The sequence below is a fragment of the Ochotona princeps genome, chromosome 2, assembly GCF_030435755.1.
Source record: "Ochotona princeps isolate mOchPri1 chromosome 2, mOchPri1.hap1, whole genome shotgun sequence".
Taxonomy (NCBI): Eukaryota; Metazoa; Chordata; class Mammalia; order Lagomorpha; family Ochotonidae; genus Ochotona; species Ochotona princeps.
The window spans coordinates 91,913,668-91,933,389 of record NC_080833.1 but is presented as its reverse complement, the minus strand read 5'-3'; the positions used below and the strand labels follow the sequence as shown (position 1 = coordinate 91,933,389).

General features: G+C 45.3%; 1 protein-coding gene across 4 annotated transcripts in view; it reads right to left on the bottom strand.

The window, feature by feature from the left end:
* Positions 1-3,146: 3,146 nt before the first annotated feature.
* Positions 3,147-19,722, bottom strand: part of GPSM2 (G protein signaling modulator 2) — a 51,129-nt gene continuing 34,553 nt past the window's right edge. For all 4 annotated transcript variants that reach the window (XM_058659838.1, XM_058659817.1, XM_058659828.1 and 1 more), the window contains 6 exons: positions 19,578-19,707; positions 15,144-15,214; positions 14,185-14,361; positions 12,064-12,217; positions 11,048-11,265; positions 3,147-3,356 (listed from right to left, as the gene is read on the bottom strand). In XM_058659838.1, coding sequence (XP_058515821.1) covers positions 3,165-3,356; positions 11,048-11,265; positions 12,064-12,217; positions 14,185-14,361; positions 15,144-15,214; positions 19,578-19,707 — 942 coding nt within the window. In that variant the 3' untranslated portion in view covers positions 3,147-3,164. The remainder of the gene's footprint in view (positions 3,357-11,047; positions 11,266-12,063; positions 12,218-14,184; positions 14,362-15,143; positions 15,215-19,577; positions 19,708-19,722) is intronic.

Sequence of the window (19,722 nt, the reverse complement as noted above, 5' to 3'; positions counted from 1 at the left end):
AAAAGCCATCCCTCTAGGGCACCTGCTTCAGCCGACCTTCTTCATGTGTGCCCCGTGTCAGTCCTGCCGCCCTCTGCTGCCCTCACCACCTCCACCAGTGTGCCTTTGTAGTGTCATGTCTCTGCGGCCATTATGAAGCCACCTGCCTTGTTCCTTTTTGTAGGCCTAGCCAGGACTGAATTGAAGAGAAGCAGATACTGGAGCCTGGTGTAGTAGAAACCAAAGTTTTACATACTCTGAAGACCGAGATTGGCTTGACGGGCTGCCTGTCTTATTCCTGACGTCCTAGCATGGGAGGCCCTTGGGGCTCACAGTGTTTTAGCTTTGTCATCAGAACTGGCCCGTGTGGAGCTCTGATTTATGAGAGCCAGGCACCGAGAAGAGCAGGGTGTCCTCTCACTGCAGGTGGGCCATGCAGCAGCGTTTCTAATTCTAATTCAATTTTCTGAATTCAAAAAGTCCTGCTCTTTAAGCTTTTTAAAAGCAATTTACAATTTTTGTACATGTTGCTAGTTGGTAGATTTCACCCATAATCAAGTGTCCTTTGCTTTAACCATGATCAGAGCAGATGTTATGTTCAGTTAATTACCGAAAGTGATACCAGTCAGGAGTTAAACCTTAAAATTTCTATTCAGGCATTTGTTTTAGGAAACAAAGTATTTGCTTTTTTTGTTTTAACATGAAATATAGAATGTCCCTTTTGGCCCCCCAAAGTGTTATGTGTCTGGTGATTTAATGTTAACATTATTTTCTTGTTTAATACTGCAAATTTCTTTATTTTCATCAGAACAGTAATTATTTTTTCCAAGAGATATAAAATGTATTGTAAGATTCACAGCACAGTAGGTTTGCAACAAATGATATATGAACAAATGAATGATGAATGAAGAATGAATGAAAGGATGCCGGCAGTTGAGAACAGAATGTGAGCCCGCTGACCGGGCCAAGCTGACCTCCCCGGGCAGTTCGCAGTACCGGCCTGTTTGCAGAGCGGGAGCTGCGCCTGGCGAGGAGTGCCTTGGGGCTGCACTGCACCTGCGAGAGGGGCTCCTGCAGCCTGCACTGACACTGCTCTGAGTGAATCCAGACAGAACCACTGGGGCTGAAAAGCACTGCGACGCTGGCAAAGCAACATGTTGCTGCCCTGGCACACACAGCTGTCCAGGGAAGACTTCCTTAGAGCAAAACGAACCTGGCAAGGCCAGCCAAGGTTTGTTGAGTAGCCAACACTTGTCTTCAAATCAAGGATTACAGTAAAAAGATTACAATGGAGAGAACAGCTGTTTGGAGCAGTTTCAAACTAGAAATAATGTTGAATGTTTTCAAGGTGTAATAACCGTCGTATACACCAAATAAACACATTTTTACATTATTGTGTTTTGGTATGTTGTCTGCTTAATGACTTACGAGAAAAAGTCCCATGAAAGTTACCTGTGCTGCTTTTAAATGATGCTGACCAGGACAACATAACTAGACACATAATCATGTGAAATATTGGGGAATCCAAGTTTTAACTTAGTACTTTGATAAACCTTTTAAAATATTTGAAATGCAAATTTATAGACATAAGGAGAGACAGATCTTCCATCTGATGGTTCACTCTCCAAGTGGCCGCAAAGACCAAGCTGAACCAATCCAAACCCAGGATCCTCTTCTGGATTTCCCATGTGCGTGCAGAGTCCCAAAGCTTTCAGCCATCCTCTGCTGCTTTCCCAGGCTGTAAGCAGGGAGGTGGATGGGATGTGGAGCAGCTGAGACTTGAACTGGCACCCATTATGGGATCCTGATGCCACAGGTGGAAGATTAAGCCTATTGAGCCACCATGGCAGCCCTCTTTGACAAAACTTTTCTCAACCAAGACTTTTTTTTTTTTTGCTGAATTGTTATTGTAATTCCAGACTGTGTGTAATACTCTTTCTTATGCCTTGGCATTTAGCAGAGCAGTTTTACTGTTTGCTCATCAGAACTACCTGAATGGTCTTTTCAATGAGTGAGCCCTAGCTCCTGAGATCCTGGCTCTGCTGCGCACAATCAGAAGTGATTGGACTCGAATGAGTTGCCAGCTATTCTTAAGGGAGTGGCATCCGTATTCCATAATCAATAGGCGCTGCTCAGTCCCATTCCCCTCTTTGGCTGTCCTTTGTGGTCACCTGTTCTGTACCTTGGACATGGCCTTCAGTCTCTTGGGTAAGAAAGGAGAGGTTTAATGGCAGCCAAGTCTGAAAGACATCTTTCCTGCCCTTATTCATGAGTTTTCAGTTTATGTGGCTGGTTCCTAAAAAGCCACAAGGGTCTGGTGTGTTTTTCTTGTTTACGTTCATCTGCTTGTGAGACAGAGATCTTTTATCTGCTAATTCACTCCCCAAATGCCCACAATCCCTAAGGTAACAACAGGTGGAAGTCAAGAGCTGTAGGACTCCATCTGGGCCTTCCACGTTGGTGGAGCCATGGGATGTATGTACGGGGAGCTGGTCAGAAACAGAGCGGCAGACAGACTCATTGTGACCCGGGGTCTGGGTCTTCTGAGGGCTGGCCTAACCTGCTGCTCTGCAACACCTTCAGAGCTTGGGTGTTTTTTTTTTTTTTTTTAGCATTAGCTCTTAGAAAAATATATTTTATAGCAGTATTATGCAACATAAGAGACAGCATTCCCAAAACATGCTGGAAGAAGTTTATTTCTTGAGTTTTTTTTACACTGGCTTTGCCCTAAAAATATACTGAAAATAGATTTTCTTAGAGAAATCTAGTTTTTTTTAATAAGACTATTTTACATCACTTTTTTACATTAGTCAAATACATTATTTTTACTAGACAGCACAGATCCTCACTATATCCATGGTTAAATATAAAAGAAAATGCCATCAAGATTTTAAAAAATCTCAGCACAGGATTAAAATCTACTCTAGGGGTCATTTAAATTGTCTTTTAAAAACTAGGTGAGTCTATTCAGCCTACAGAACAACCCCCAAAATGACCCCAGCTGCCGCTGAGGCCCCGCACCCTCCACCTGAAGCCAGGAAGTGCTGAACAGGCTAGGTCCCTCACCTACCATGGAAGGAAGTCCTGATGTTCCTAAACACACTGTGAGCTCCTACAGTGCTACACGGCTCCTGTTCAGTGTTCTGGAAGGAAACAAGGCCTTTTTAAATTCTAACAGAGCATTGTTAACTTTGCAAAAGGTTCTTTAGTCCAAATCCAGTGTTTCTGTTTTGATCTCTTTGTAAAAGAACTCTCTGTTCATCCATTCTTTTTGCCTGCGACCGTAAAATAAGGCTGAAAAAGTCTTCGTCTGGTACTGTGGGGCCCTTTGTGGCAGCAGGTGGTGGAGCACATCTTTGGTCATCTAATCTGGACCCCTAAAATGCATGAGAAAGACGGAAGCACGTTATTACATTGTCAACCGCTACAAGAAAATGTAACAACTTTTTTGCCTCACCTGGCAGTTTGCTATCTAAAGTGACTCGGTATATGCATACATATAATCAGAATATAAGGAATTACATAAAAGTCTAGGTATGTAATAATTATGCACAAAATCAGTAGGTGAATTTCTTTATATTGTCACAGGAATAATCTGAGATTAATGAAAGTGCAAAGCCAACTATAAATTTGACATTCAAGATCCTTTTACCATAATATATACCAACAATATAACTAACCCATTCTTTAGAAATACAATGCTGTGTACAAAAACCTCCATCTTGGGCCGGCAGACTTGGCCTGTAACCCTAGCGCTTACTTTCGTAGACAGTTGTGTTTTTGGTCATTGCTGAAGCATTTGTCAGGCACCGCCCTGGGCTGCCCTCCTGGGCCAAGGGCAGCTGAGCCATGGCAGCTGAACATACGGCCTGTGGCTACTAACAGAAACCCACACTGCAGACAGCACCACCGCGGGCAATGCCCTGTAGACACTACCATGGCAGACACTGACGCCGCAACAAGCCTTCTCAATTCTGCTACTTAGTTTGCTTATCTCTGTCTTAGACCAACAGCTTAAACTTTTTTTCTTTCACTTTTAATTAAAAACAGTAACGGTTGTACCTATTTCTGGACTATGGTATATGTGGCATCTAAATGCATGTGCACAGTGTGCACTGATCCTGGCGGGGTAGTCACCATTTCCTGCTTTGATATTACTTGATGGTTGGAACCATGGCACTCCTTTCTTCCATCTGCTCCGAAAAAGTGAGTTACAATCTTCTGGATTCTTTTATTAGAAGTACATTAGGCCTTCCTTTGGCAAGGCACCTAGGTGGCCTAGGAACTCACGCTGGGGGCCAGTGGAGCAGAGCGGGTCTGGGAACTCCCACCTGTGTTTGGGTGCCAGGCAGGAGGAGTGGGGTAGGGCTTGAAGGGTTAGGGCCCCAAGCTAGCATGCTGGTGTGGTGTGCTGGTGGACCAGGCTTGTGACCTCGTTAATATGCTTGAATCCGGGCTAGGTGGAGTGGTGAGGTCCAGGATCCCATGTGGGTGGGTAGGACTCTAGGCCAACACACCACCCTGCTAGAAGACTGGGCTGGAAAACCTATGTGCTCATGGAGGCTATAGAATGATCAGGGCAGGAGATACAGGATGTGTAGGAAGGGGGAATCACTGAGGGAGTATGTTACAGGTGAGGAAGGCCACTGTACTTGCAGGTTAGGGGGCTGAGGCTGAATGGTTTGGAGGAGGGAGGCTAGAGAACCAATGCATCCATGGGAAATCAGCTGGGCTAGTGAGCACTGACTACTGCTGACCACTGCTCACTGGTGCACATTAAAATTAGGGCAGGGTAGTCCATCTGGCAGGGCTAGATCACAGTATTCCTCAGTGAGTGTTGGAACAGAGGATGGGTAACATTAGGCTGGGCCATGACACGAACCAGCATGCAAGAGAACCAGGTCCAGGGGCAGATTCTGTGGGGAATATGTGGGCTCACCTCTATGGAGCTGCAATATCTGCTGGTTTGCTCAACATGGGATGGGGTAGGGTGTGATGGGCTGAACTAGGCATGACTATGGTACCCAAATGGGTTGGGTACAAGCTGGCCTGGTACAGGCTACAGTACCTGTAGGAGCACCCAGGAATAGGGTGGGGTGGGCCTGGCTGAAGCATCATCAGTGCATACAAAGGCCAAGACAGAGGGAGCAGGCTATGTTGGGTAAGGACCTAGCACACTGGCACACATCAGATCTAGGTCTGAGAATGGGCCCGATTGGGGAATTTCCCTGGTGGGTTGAGCATGTGAGTCAAGGCTGTGTGTTGGCCAGGCTACGTAAGACTGCTCTACTTGTTGGCAAGTGTGTGGGCTGGTTCTGGGAGGAATGGATTGGGCAGGGCTAGGCCAAACCTTAGCACATTGGCATGTGCAGGAGCCAGGCCAGGGTGGAGTGCAGGCCATGCTGGGCCAGCTAATCACACCTACCGATTTGCATGAAAGGCAGGGATGGGGGCAGATTGGGCAGGGTTAGGCTGCAGCACCCACCAGCAAGAGTTGGGACTAGGGACGAGCTAGGCTAGACCAGGGTGCAGCATCTGATGGCAAAGGCCAAGACGGATGGGCTATGCCAGGGTGGGTCAGAACAACCACTGGCACACACAAGATCTGTGGCTGGGAGAAAGCATGGTCAGGGAACTAAGGCAACACCCTGGCTGAGTTGTGGTTCTCACTGGTGAGTGAGAACCAGAATGGGGACAGTGATTTGGGCTGAACAGGACTGCGGTATGCCTCAGCATCGTGTGGACTAGGTCCGGAGTAAGACAGACTGGGCTAGGCACCAGCACCTGTTGAGTTATGTGAGAACTGGGTCTAGGGGTGGGCCAGGTGTGGCTCGGCTGTAGCATCAAACACAGCTGGAATGGGTGTTGGCTGGTTGTGCAAGGCTGCAGCTCCTGCCAGGACAGAGGGTAGGCCAAGTCGGGGCCAAGTACCCACCAGTATGTGTGAGAATCTGCCACTGGGAGGAGACCTGGTAGAGGAGCTTGGGGAACTCCTGTCAGGACGCAGTCCCTGAAGTTGAGTGCAAGAATCAAGGCTGAAAGCAGCCCAGACCAGGCCAGGTTATAGTACCTGCCAACATACGTGTGGGTCAGGTCTCGGAGCAAGTCAGGCTGGGCCATTTTATAGTACCCACTGGCAGAAATGAGAACCAGGACAGGGTGCAGGACAGGCCAGGTTGGACCACAACACCAGCCAGTATGTATTAGGGCCAGAACTAGGGACAATCCAGGCTGGGCTAGGCTGTAGCACCCACCAGCATGAGCTGGAACTGGGGGCAGGCTGGGTTGGGCCAGGCTTCAGCACCTACCAGCACACATAAGATGTGGTGGTGGTGGTGGTGTGTGTGCGCGTGCAATGATTTCTCTGCTGGGCCACTGCTCCCAGGGATGAGCGTGAGAACTGGGACTGGGGCAGATGAGGCCAGGCAAGGCTACAATACCCTTTGGTCTGCATATGAACTGGGTTGGGGGAGAGCCAGGCTGGACTGACTACATTCATCAGTACATGTATGAGCCAGAGTAAGTGTAGGCTGGCTGGGCTTTGCCGCAGCATCAGCTGACAGATGCTAGGAATAGGGGCAAGTCTTGTCAGGCTAGACTGCAGAACCACCTGGAAAGTGCAAGATGCAGGGCTGGGAGTGAGTCTAGTAGGGAAACTGGGAACCGCTCTGATGGGCTGCAATTTCCACCAGTGAGCATGAGAACCAGGGCTGTGCCTGTAGTGTAGGCTGGATAGTGAGGTCAGTTGGGCTGAGCTAGGCTGCAGCACCCATTGGTGTATAAGCTGAAAGGGACGTGGGACAGATCAGACTAGTTTCCTGCACATACCATCATGTGCAGGAACTATGGCTGGGGTGGTCTTGGTGGGAGTTATTAGGGGTCACTCTGACTGAGCTGCAGTTCACACTGCTGTGCCTGAGAGCTGAGTGTGTGGTGGGCAGGGTTAGGCTGGGCCATAGCATCCATTGATTTGCCTAAAACATGGGGCTTTAGACAAACTAACTGGGCAACTGCAACCACATGTGTGTGTAGGCTGATGTGGGGATGGACTGAACCATATCCTGTACTCGCAAGCCACCTCGGACAAGGATTCTTTGGGGATCCCCCCAACTGAACCACTCAAAACTTCAACCACAGGGAAAATTGCAGGATCTGTGGTCTGACCATAGGGTGCATGAGTTAGAACTGGGCCTCCTCAGTTGCTGGAGCCTAGGCAGTGGATGGCATGCCCTGATGCACATGGGGGACATGACATGTCATTGAGGCCTACAGAGGATATCTAGCATCATGGAGGGCAGAACAAACTGGACAACTCTCCAGGCCAAGCACTGGCAGCAAGTTTCTGGATGAATGGAGACTGTAAGGTGGACTATGTCAACCAATGGACCTTTGGAGGATTTCCTCAACCTTAGAGCAATGAAATCAACAGAATTTCAGAACTATCAAAATCACTTGAGCAGTACCTTCAGAGCATGCGCCACATCAAGGACCCTGGGATGACATGAGGTAGTCACCCCAAATCCCCAGGTGCGTATGTGGTTAGGATGTTGGGTGTGGCTTCTCTCTCCCTTTCCCCACTGCCCCGAGATACAAGAAGAAAAAGGAAATGGGAAACAACGGTCTTACCCACTTTCCCCTGTTCCTCTGCCCTTCCCACCCTGACCCTGATCATTGGTCCACGTGCCATGCATCCTCAACTATGTAAACATAATTCAAAACAGAATTTTAAAAAAAAAGTCTATGAAAGACTCCCTACCAAAAAGAAAAGTCCATTAGACATGGATTGACCAAATTAGAAAAACAAAAGGACTCAGAAGCCTACAGCGTCTGCTGGTAAAGCTCAGGAATGAGAGTGGTCATGTGACAACACGTAAGGCACGTGCCAAGCACTCGCTCTTGCACACTAACTCAACTACGTTCCAGCCTCCTGGTCACAGCCCCTCCACCTCCCGTACCCTCAGTTCTGCCACGACACTGGTGACATCCACGTCCTGCCGGCATCCAGCGCTGCAGCACTTCAGTTCTTAGGTGCTCATTCCTTGTTCTTAACCATTTGTTCTCCAGGGTCACTGCCGGGCTCTCATTAGCCTCTTTAGGGAAATGTCTGATTTTATTCTTTCTCCATTCTTTTTTATTTTTTAAAGATTTATTTATTTTATTACAAAGTCAGATATACAGAGAGGAGGAGAGACAGAGGAAGATCTTCCGTCCAATGATTCACTCCCCAAGTGAGCGCAATGGCTGGTGCTGCACCAATCCAAAGCCAGGAACCAGGAACCTCTTCCGGGTCTCCCACGGGGGTGCAGGATCCCAAAGCTTTGGGCCGTTCTCGACTGCTTTCCCAGGCGACAAACAGGGAGCTGGATGGGAAGTGGAGCTGCCGGGATTAGAACCGGCGCCCATATGGGATCCCGGGGCGTTCAAGGCGAGGACTCTAGCCGTTAGGCCACGGCGCTGGGTCCCTCTTTCTCCATTCTTAAATCAGGCTGATTTCTAGTTTTAGTGGCCCCTATACTCTGCATATTAATCTCTTACCAGATCCAGAATTCCCAAATATTTTCTGTGGGTTGCTGTTTTACTCTGTTAATTCTATCCTTTACTGTTACTGACACACACGTTTTTTATTTAGGTAAGTATTTGTTTCCTGTGCCTTTGGTTTACTACCAAAAAACAATTGCCAAATCGAATGTCATAAGCTTTCCTTTTCACTCTGTGAGATTTGCAGTTCTGGTTCCCACATCTTTCATTTTGAGGTAACTTTCGATTTTGTTGTTACGTAAGATTCCTACTTCAGTTCTTCAAGTGTGCCTATCCAGTTTTCCCAGGAAAATTTGTTGGCAAGACTGTCCTTTCTCCCTCTGAATGGCCTTGGCACCTGTTTCGATTTGATGGATCTCCTAAAGTTCACGTGCTGGAAACTTAATCCCCAGTGCCGCAGTACTGTCAGGGAGGGCCTGGGCAGAGGTGATGGTGGTGCTTTTATCCCAAGAGAAGGGGGAGTGATGGAAGAGGGGGCTTGCTGGAGCACTGAGCTCAGCCGCCTCCTGCTTTGTGCCCTGGTGGTCTCTAGCTTCCACCAAAGCCCAAAGGTGCTCACCAGATGCTGGTACCATCTCTTGGGCTTCGCAGCCATCCAAATTGTAAGCAAATCTCCGCAGTGTAAGTCACCCCCGTCTATGCTATTCTGCTAGCACAAAAGCAACCAGACCGCATTCCTCTTGAACACTGACCACATGTGCAAGGGATTGCTCTGGGGCTCGCTGATGCGGTTAGTGGCCCATGTGTCTGCATGCCAGGACCTCCTTGCAGTGCAGTGCACTTGGAAATCATGAATCCTCCAACTGGGTGATTATTTCTCAACAAATTTGGCACTTAGGGCCCCTGGGGATTTCAAATGTGTTTTCGGGTGAATTTTTCTATTTCTGAAAAAAAAAACAAAACCTGGAGTTTTGATAGGGATTGCAATCCAGGCACATAAACAAGGAGCCAGATCAGAAGTGAAGTAGCCAGGGTTCAAATCAGTGTCCGTAAGGGATGCTGGCATTGTAAGTGGTGGCTTAACCCACTGTAGAACAAACTGGATCCTCATTCCATTTTTAAAAAATCATTTTATTGGGCCTGGCACCGTGGCCTAGCAGCTAAAGTCCTCGCCTTGAACGTGCCAGAATGTCCATATGGGCGCCGGTTCTAATCCCGGCAGCTCCACTTCCCATCCAGCTCCCTGCTTGTGGCCTGGGAAAGCAGTTGAGGACGGCCCAATGCAATGAGACACTGCACCCACGTGGGAGACCTGGAAGAGGTTCCAGGTTCCCGGCATCGGATCGGCGTGCACCGGCTTGGTGCGGCTCACTTGGGGAGTGAATCATTGGACCGAAGATCTTCCTCTCTGTCTCTCCTCCTCTGTATATCTGACTTGGTAATAAAAATAAATAAGTCTTAAAAAAAATCATTTTATTATTCCATTATATAGTTCCATAGGCATCATTTCATTTTCTAATTGAGCACTCTTAATTAAATATACATAAATTAGAACTCTTGCTTTTTTTCCCAACTTTTTCTCTAGTTTCTGCTGTAATAAATGACAACATTCATTCATCCAGTTATTCAAGTCAAAAACAAGTTATCCTTCTCAACTCTGCCTTATACTTTCCCTTCTGCTTATTAGCACATCTTGCCCATCAACCCTAACTTCAAACTATATTCTAAGTAGTGATCATAACTATAACCCTGCCCAACTCACTGCCTGCACTGCCACGCCAGCTTGTCACTCGGCCTTGTCCCACCAGCAGCAAGGACGACCTCTGGTGGCTTCCTCACACCTGTACGGCTCCTCAAGCCTGCAGGAGGCCTTCCGATCCGTGCTCTGATCACTCCTCCATCTTCCATTTGGACCACTCTCCCCTCTGCTCCTTCATTTTACACCACTCATGCTGCGTACTTTGCCAATCCTTGAACCTGCTAAGCTCTGACATCGAGTCGGGATTTGCTGTCTTGGCAGAGAATATTTTTTCCCAAACTATTCACATAGCAGACTATTCCATTCAAGTCTCGGTTCACACAACAATCCAGGAAGGTCTTACCTTTAACCATCCTATCTAAAACAGACACAGCCTAGCAGCACCCTTGTTCTCCTACCATTCCTTTAGCCTTTTTTAACTTTCTTCATAGGGGTATCATTATCTGATCCACACACATGCTCTTTCTTAACTCACATATATGTATATATAAAGCTTATGAAAAATGTATATTATGAAAAAAAACTGTAGGGAACCAAAATTTTTTTGGGGGGGGAACTAAAATAAGCTTATCTTTTTATTGTTTTTCTATAAACTTTCCAAAGTACCTTTGTGTGTGTGTGTGTGTTTATTACATAAATTTTTGTTCATCGTCTCTCTCAACTAAAATGTTGGATCCCCAATGCCTAAAGTATTACCTGACCTGCAGCAAAACAGGTTTTCAATCATTTTTTGTTGATATACAAGAGGAGTTCTTCCTAAATGCGAATTATAAATTGCTAAGCTCCTAATGGCACATGAGTACATGAAAAGAAAGGAAAATGCAGCCGTACCTGGCATTTTACAAGGATGTCAAAGAAGTCTTCATCGGGCTCCCTGCTGTCTTTAGTCATCAGGTGGTCGAGAACAGACCGAGTGTTACTCTGTGTCAGACGAAGTCCTGGCAGGTTACTGAAACTGGCCCTCTGGTCATCCAGCCGGCGGCTCTGGGAGCTGGCGAGAAGATCCAGAAACTCGTCTGTGTTGGGGGACACCACAGAGACCGGCAGAGCTGTGAACAGAAAACAAATCCAAATGTCACAAAAAGATCCCAGCACATCTGTTACATACAGGGCTGTTTCTACTTTGCCACAGCAGCGTGTGCCCTGCCCTGCTCCTGAGTGCGGCCAAGGGCGTGCTGGAACTACAGCGCCACTGCTGCCACTGCAGGGAGGCGAGCACCACGCCCAGTCTCTTCACTGCTGCTGGAGGGTGCCCAGCCTTGGCTGTTTCTCTTCACCAAATGTGCATCTAAAACCAACAACAAAACAGTGCTAAGTTTGAGAAAGCAAACAAACTTTCTCTGAGCATTTTATATTCCAGTCCTGAACAGAAATCATTTAGTCAACTGAAGTGAGTTTAGCATTGCTGGCAGATAATCTGTGCTACAAAAAGTCTTCTGGTAGCTGAACTCTTTTAGGAATTTCTAGGATCCAGGCTGACCTTAAACTCAGTCTTAGCTGCTGGTTACTTCTTCAATCTGTCCCAGTGTTCTCTCAATCCATATGTAAAGTCTTTACATTTTGTTAAAATCATACAGTATGAGAAACTGCCACTTTTACTTTCTAAAGTCAGATTTTTTTTTAACTCTAAAACTAAGGTGTTACATAATGAGTAAAAAGCACATTGGAATAAAAATATAGATGCACCTAAGGGAACTGAAAAAAAACTGTTTTGAACTATAAAAATACCAGTTTTTCAGATACACCTAGGCTTAAGCTCATTTATTTTTATATCCTATGACTCATGTCTCAGAAATAAAAGCAAATTGAAGAGGACTATTAAAGTTGAGACAGAGCAGATGACTTACTCTTTTGCACCTTGGGGGTAGTCGTAGCAGCTGCCGCTGAGCTGTGACAATTCTTTGCTTGCAAGCAACACCTCTGATCATCCATCCTATTGCTTTGAAACCGGCTTAGCAGGTCAAAGAACCCTTCATCTCCAACAGTATCTGCACTGATTTTCTAAAACATTGAGAGAAAAATCTACTGTGCTTAGGTATTCCACCATTATCCTTAGATCACCAGTGACCATCATGAATGGACTCGCATACAAAAGAAGACAAAAACTAAATAACTGACTTTTTATTTTCAAAAACAACATCAAATGGCAATATTAGTAACAAAAATTATGTCAGTTCAACAAAAATTATTTTTGGTTATTTCAGTTTTTCATCCCTGTATTTCATGGACTTAGAATTGCTACAGATACAGTCATACGTCACCTCCCCACAGGGAAGCATTCTGCAAAGTGCGTCACTGGGCGATGCTGCTGTGCTGGCGTCAGACTACACTGCATATTGTGTGCACTCCCTGTGCGGTCTGCTACTGACCGAGCAGCTGTAATGTTGTGCATCCTGCAGGAGCATCACTGACACAGGCAGGCTAGCAGGCACACGATGGGCCTTAGTAGAAGGGAGTAAATGATTCTTGGGGGAAACACGGAAAATCTCCTAGCCTGAACAATGAATGGGAATTCACAGGTTAGAGATGTTTCGCTTTCATCAACTACAGCTGCAAGGACTGATAGTGTCAGGAGATAACAAATGGGAAGGTAAAGATGGGGGGGAGGAAGTAGCCCCATAGTAAGGGTGTCTGCATGCAGCTATAAGTTTCACAATTATCCTGTGGAAAGAAAGAGGGGAACTGGCAACAGTCAATTTTAAGCAGCTTGTTCAGCCTCTCTAGTGGGTGGAGGGGCAGTCATGAAGGCAGGAGAGCAGCTCAAATGCCTATTCCAAAGGATACAGATATCAAGTCCTCGGGTAAAACATGAAAGCAGAGATATAACAGGAAAAAGAAAAAAAGGAGGCAAGGACAGGCCTGAGGGACTTGGTGTCTTGATGTGGCTGGTGAAGAGCAGGGGATCTGGATCGACACCTGGTTCCTGGCTTGCGGACACTGCACATGGCATCCCTTTAATTAGTTCATTCGTATCCCAGCGGCTCCACTTCCCATCCTGCTCCCTGCTTGTGGCCTAGGAATGCAGTCAAGGACAGCCTAAAGCCTTAGGAACCATCACCCACGTGGGAGACCCAGAAGAAGCTCCTGGCTCTTTGGATCAGCTCAGCTCCAGCCATTGAAGCCACTTGGGGAGTGAATCATTGGAGAAAAGATCCTCTCTGTCTCTCCTCCTCTCTGTATATCTGACTTTGCAATAAAAATAAATCTTTTTTTTTTAAAGATTTATTTATTTTATTACAAAGTCAGATATACAGAGAGGAGGAGAGACAGAGAGGAAGATCTTCCGTCCGATTCACTCCCCAAGTGAGCCGCAACAGGCCGGTGCATGCCAATCTGAAGCCGGGAACCTGGAACCTCTTCCAGGTCTCTCACGTGGGTGCAGGGTCCCAAATCTTTGGGCTGTCCTCGACTGCTTTCCCAGGCCACAAGCAGGGAGCTGGATGGGAAGTGGAGCTGCTGGGATTAGAACCGGCGCCCACATGGGATCCCAGCGCATTCAAGGTGAGGACTTTAGCCGCTAGGCCACGGTGCTGGGCCCAGTTTTCTTTCTTTTCTCTCTTTTTTTTTTTTAAGATTTATTTTGGGGCCCAGCACCGTGGCCTAGTGGCTAAAGTCCTCGCCTTGAAAGCCCTGGGATCCCATGTGGGCGCCGGTTCTAATCCCAGCAGCTCCACTTCCCATCCAACTCCCTGCTTGTGGCCTGGGACAGCAGTTGAGGATGGCCCAAAGCCTTGGGACTCTGCACCCATGTGGGAGACCTGGAAGAAGTTCATGGCTCCTGGCTTCGGATTGGCACAGCACTGGCCATTGCAATCACTTGGGGAGTGAAACATCGGACAGAAGATCTTCCTCTCTGTCTCTCCTCCTCTCTGTATATCTGACTTTCCAATAAGAATAAATCTTAAAAAAAAAAAAAGGAAACTAAAATGCAGAGACTCAAAACACAATATTGAAAAACTTGAACATACCCTCTGACAATTTGGAGGTCGGTGGTCAATGGAATTACTGGTATCTTGGAGAACTTTATTGGAAGAATGATTTTTGTATTTTTTCCCCTTCAATCTGTTGACAAACAGTAGCTTTGCAGAAGGTTTGGCAATAAGAGGTTTTTGTTTAGCAAGAATTTCACTGTTCCAGTTCTGTACCTACGAAATTATAAATGGAAAGAAGGACGTGAAAAAACTCCGCTCTCTCTGGTTTCCTGTAGTAATGATCTGATACATTCACTCAATCTGAGAAGGAGAGTTTTAGGTTTCTTAATTAAATCCCCTTTTCAGTGTAATTCACTGTCTTCATGGGCTTGAACCAAATGCACACTGTGGATTTCTCATTATCAAAATATTAAAATGGTAGCTCCTCAGGGATCCTAAGAAGAAGAAAGCAAAGTTTTGCTAAAACCCTAAGAACAAACCCTGAATGGTCAAAAAGAGCCAGTTTCATTTTGGATGAGTTACTTAAAAATCTACTACTAATAAAATTTTGGGTATATGCAATGTGACTTTGCACACAGTGGTTAGAGCTGTACCACGATGCCAGGCCCAATGCTTTTACTAAATAGATGGTAATATACTATACACATATTTTTGTGCACTGTATCTTTTCTGATTCTTTTAGAAGGTAAGTTTTCATTAAAATGTACTCAAGTTGTAAATTCCTATTTGCTGATTCATTACTCAAATGTTTTACAATGGCTGAGGCTAGACCAGGAGAAGGCTGGAGCTGGGAACTCAACGAGGTTGTACATGAGTGTTAGGAACCACACTACTTGCTGCTTCCCACGGTCTGTGTTAGTAGAAGCTGAAATCAGGAACTGGAGACAGGGTTCAAACCCAGGAACTCAGCTGTAGGACACGTGTCTTAACCAGGATCTGAACTGCCAGGCCACACCTTGTTCCAGCTCATGAAATTCCAACAAACAATATCCAACCTTTTCTGGTGTTAACTTCATAAGTTCCATATTTTCCATACTGTGTCGACGTCCCAACTTTGGGCGTGCACCTTTATGAAAAAAAAAAAGTTCAAATAAACAAGTGGGACATTGGGAGTACAAACAGCATTGCTCTGTTGGTTCTAAAGTTTATCTATAAAACTCACCTGAAAAGAGGAAACAACTACAAACTGACTTCATTTAAGAACAATCATTTTCCACACCAACTACATAAACATAGACTGTACTGAAACACTCTGATTTAGGGAAGCTATGTTCTGGCTGGAAACTGACATTGGTTACTAACATAACCTCTTAATTTAGAAAAAGGCTATTCATGAAAACTGGCTTTACACCATCCATATGATCTCAAAATGCAAAACACACTGCAGAGTGGTCTGAACAAGTGAAAGCATGAGGGAAGGGATCCGGACAGCATTCCCAGCTCTGTCCTGCTAGTCCTTTTCATCTTGAGGTCTCAGATTTACTGCCAGTTAGGAAACAAGTTAAACAAAAAGTACAGTCCTCAAAAGTTTTTTCCATAAAGTTATTAACAACTAAACACAGAGAATCTCGATTTTCATTCAGTTTTTTTTAAAGTATTTTGAAAAGCATAAGAAATATCTGAGAGTTAACACTGATCCTCCTTGTGTGATTCCCTTATAATTCTCCTCTTCCTCCCTGCACTTTTTTTCATACACAGTAGTTTGGTGATCCATTTTGACAAGTTTAGCTCATTAGCAAGAGGCACTTGCAGACAATCAGCAAATACTTTTCTGCCAAGAATAAAACATCCGATTTTATTTTTTTCTTGTCTTTTTGAAGATGATAGTGCATTTGTAATTCAAGTTTGGTTGATCCTTTTTAGTCTTTCACTCAGTATTTCGAAGACATCCACTTGCATTTTTTTTTAATTTTAGATCATGCTTACACATTGGTTAGGGGGGAAGGATCCAGGGTTCGGAACCCTGCCCTTCTCTGTGTGTTCATTGCCTAGGCATGTCTCAGTGATACAACGTGACTGTGTACTTGGAAACATCTGTAGGTGGTACTGTATGTATTCTGCAACTCTATTTTTCTTTTCCTTTTTAAAGATTTATTTTTTTATTGAAAAGGCAGATTTACGTAGATAAGGAGACACAGAAAGACAGATCTTCTAGCCATCCTTAAATAAAAGAATATACCAATTCCTATCCTATCATGCCTGTACTAGTTGCCATCTTCCTACAACATTTAAATATTGGCATTACTGGACTTCCTAATTTTTTTAAAGATTTATTTTATTTTTATTACAAAGTCAGATATACTGAGAGGAGGAGAGAGAGAGAGGAGGTGGAGCTGCAGGGATTAGAACCAGCAGCCATATGGGATCAAGGCGAGGACCTTAGCCACTAGGCCACGCTGCCAAGCCCTGGACTTCCTAATTTTGTTCACACATTTTCAATAATACCTCACTATGATATGCCAACAAAACAAGTGGGAATGTTACATATGTATGTCTCTAATTCAACTTGAGAAAGTTTTTAATGGAAATATGAATCTGAAACTCATCAGAATATAGACGGTATATTGAAACAAATGGATAACATCACCTGACAGCTATGCAGTCCAATAGTTTTCTGTGGCTTTTTACATTTTAAAGTTAAATAATATTACAAATTCATCTCCTCCTTTGCACTAGCCACATGTGAAATGCTCAAAAATCACATCTGGCCATTACATGGGAGTATACAGAAACAGTATAAAGAATGGGAGTGGTGAGCCAGCAAGGTGGAGCAATGCTGGGGTCCAGATGAATAAAGATGTATTTTGAGGTGGGAATCATAAACCGCAGAAAACACTGTTGGGCCTGGTGCGGTAACCTAATGGCTAAAGTCCTTGTCTTGCATGCGCTGGTATCCCTTATGAATGTTGGTTCTAATCCCGGCAGCCCCACTTCCCATCCAGCTCCCTGCTTGCGGCCTGGGAAAGCAGTCGAGGACAAGAGCCTTGGGACTCTGCAGCCACGTGGGAGACCTGGAAGACTCCAGACTCCTGGCTTCAAGTCAGCTCACAGCTCCGGCTGTTGCAGCCGCTTGGGGAGGGAATCAGTGCATGGAAGATCTTCTCTGAATCTCCTCCTCCTTTCCAATAAAAATAAATAAATCTTTAAAAAAATAATTTAAAAAAATACTGCTAAGAAATCACTTGAGTCATGTCTAAAAACTGATCAATGAACTTGGTAAAAGGGTTTTCAGACGAACTCTGAAAAGCGGTTTCAGTGTCATAGTGGGGCTAGCGCCTAGTGGAGTGGACACGGGACAGAACGGGGCCGAGCCACACAATGCACACTGACATCCTTTTCAAGTGCTGCTACAATAGGAGCAAAGGAATGGATCCATATGCAAGAGGACCTGTGAGGATGAGGGACAGCTTTAACAGAAAGCTAACCACAGCAAAGCCTTTTCAGCCCATTATCTAATCACCAACACTATCTAGCACTAACTGCTTGATTACTTTCTTGTCCTTGGTCCTTTTTATGGATTTGGAGAAGGAAACTGGAAAGACAAAACCTATACTTTTCACGGGCTTTCAAGTGTTGAATATTTATTATGTCAGTTAATTTTCTTCAGACAAAGAATTTCTAGAGCTCAGGAACCAGACCTTATATTTATTTTCTTGTGATGGGAGAACAAGAGAGAGGCAGGGTGAGGATGTGAGCAGGAGAGCCAGCACTCCCCTTCTGCTGGGTCAGGCTAAGGGTGGATGGGGAACTCAGCCCAGGTTTCCCACGTGGTTGGCAGGAGCCACATAACCTGAGCCATCACCACCACCTCCAGGAGCCTGCAGAGGGAGGAAACAAACCAGGAGGGACGCCAGGCACTGAAGCCCAGGCACCTGGATATGGGATGTGGGCATTCAGAGCGAGCCAAGGAAACATGCTCCATTTCCGTCTCTCTCCTCAAAAGAAGGAGAAAAAATTAAGTGGAGAAGTTTAATGAAAACAAACAGGATTCGCTGAAATAAAAAGGATGAAACAAATACTTTAATTTGGGCATCTATGTATTTTTGAATGAGTGTGAAGATACAGAATTTAAATATATTTTTACACACAAAAAAACCTATACTTTCACCATTTAAAAATCCATAGTTAAAAACTATAACATATATTTTATACTAACAATTAAACAGGACAGCATAAAGTAACTAAAATGTAAAAAGCTGAATTGACATTCTCTCTAGTTATGCTGAACATGCGTGATAAGTATGTACGTATGTATTTAAAGAGTTATTTATTTTTATTGGAAAGGCAGATTTACAGAGAGAAGGAGAGACAGATAGAAAGATTTTCCATTTGCTGGTTCACTCCCCAAGCAGCTGCAACAGCTGGAGCTGAGCTGATCTGAAGCCAGGAGCCCCTTATGGGTCTCCCACATGGCTGCAGGGTCCCAAGGATTTTGGCCATCCTCCACTGCTTTCCCAGGCCACAAGCAGGGAGCTGGATGGGAAGTGGAGGAACTAGGATAAGAAATGGCACCCACATGGGATCCCAGCGCTTGCAAGCTTGAATAACTACTATGCCATTGTGCTGGGTCCTGTGATAAGTAATTTAAATGTAAACTTGAGGATGAAGAAATTGAGTTTGGAGCTTGTGCTGCTGCGGCGTAAGAGGTAAAACCACTGACTACAATGCTGTTTTGAGACCCGGCTGCTCCACTTCTGATCTAGCTTACAGCTAATGGCCTGGGAAAGTATGGGAGGAGGCCCCAAGTGTTTAGGCCCCATCCGCATCCTCATGGGAGACCTGGAAGAAGCTCCTGGCTTCTGGTTTCACACTGGCCCAGCTCAGCCACTCTGGCCATTTGGGGAGTGAACCAGAAAATGGAAGATCTCTTTATGTCTCTCCTCCATTCCCTCTCGCCGTTTCTGTGACTTTCAAATAAAACACAGAAATCTTTAAAAAGGAAGGAAGGGAGGGAGGAGGGGGAGGGAGGGAAGGAGGGAAAGAAAGGAAGAAAGAAGGGAAGGAAGGAAGGGAGAGCGACATGGGAGGAAGAAATTGAGTTTGAGGCCAGCATTGTGGCACAGCTCCTCTTGCGACACTAGTATTCTGTATGCACAACAGCTCAAGCGTCAGTCGCTCCACTTCCAATGCAGCTCCCTGCTAATGTGCCTGGGAACCAGCAGTCTTCGGATGCTTATGTGGAAGAATGAACGCTACATCTGAAAACTGATCAAACCCTTGCTTCAGCCTGGCCCAGCTCTGGATGTGCTGGTCATTTGGGGAATGAACCAGAAGATGGGAAATCTCTGTCTCCGCTCTTTTTCTTTCTTTGCAACTGTCTTTCAAATAAATAACTCATAAAACAAAAACAAAAACAACCAACCAAACAAACAAAAAAACAAACAAAAAACCCCTCAAAAGAAACTGAGTTTAAAAGGCCTACTACTTACCATGCAAGCTGTTATCTATTTCAATATTTTCAGACATTATGGAATTATTTGTGCTGTAGCTTAGACCAAGAACCATCTGAAGATCTGAGAGGTTCAGTCGTGCTGTTAGCTCACCACTTCTATCACCAACCTACAACCACAAGCA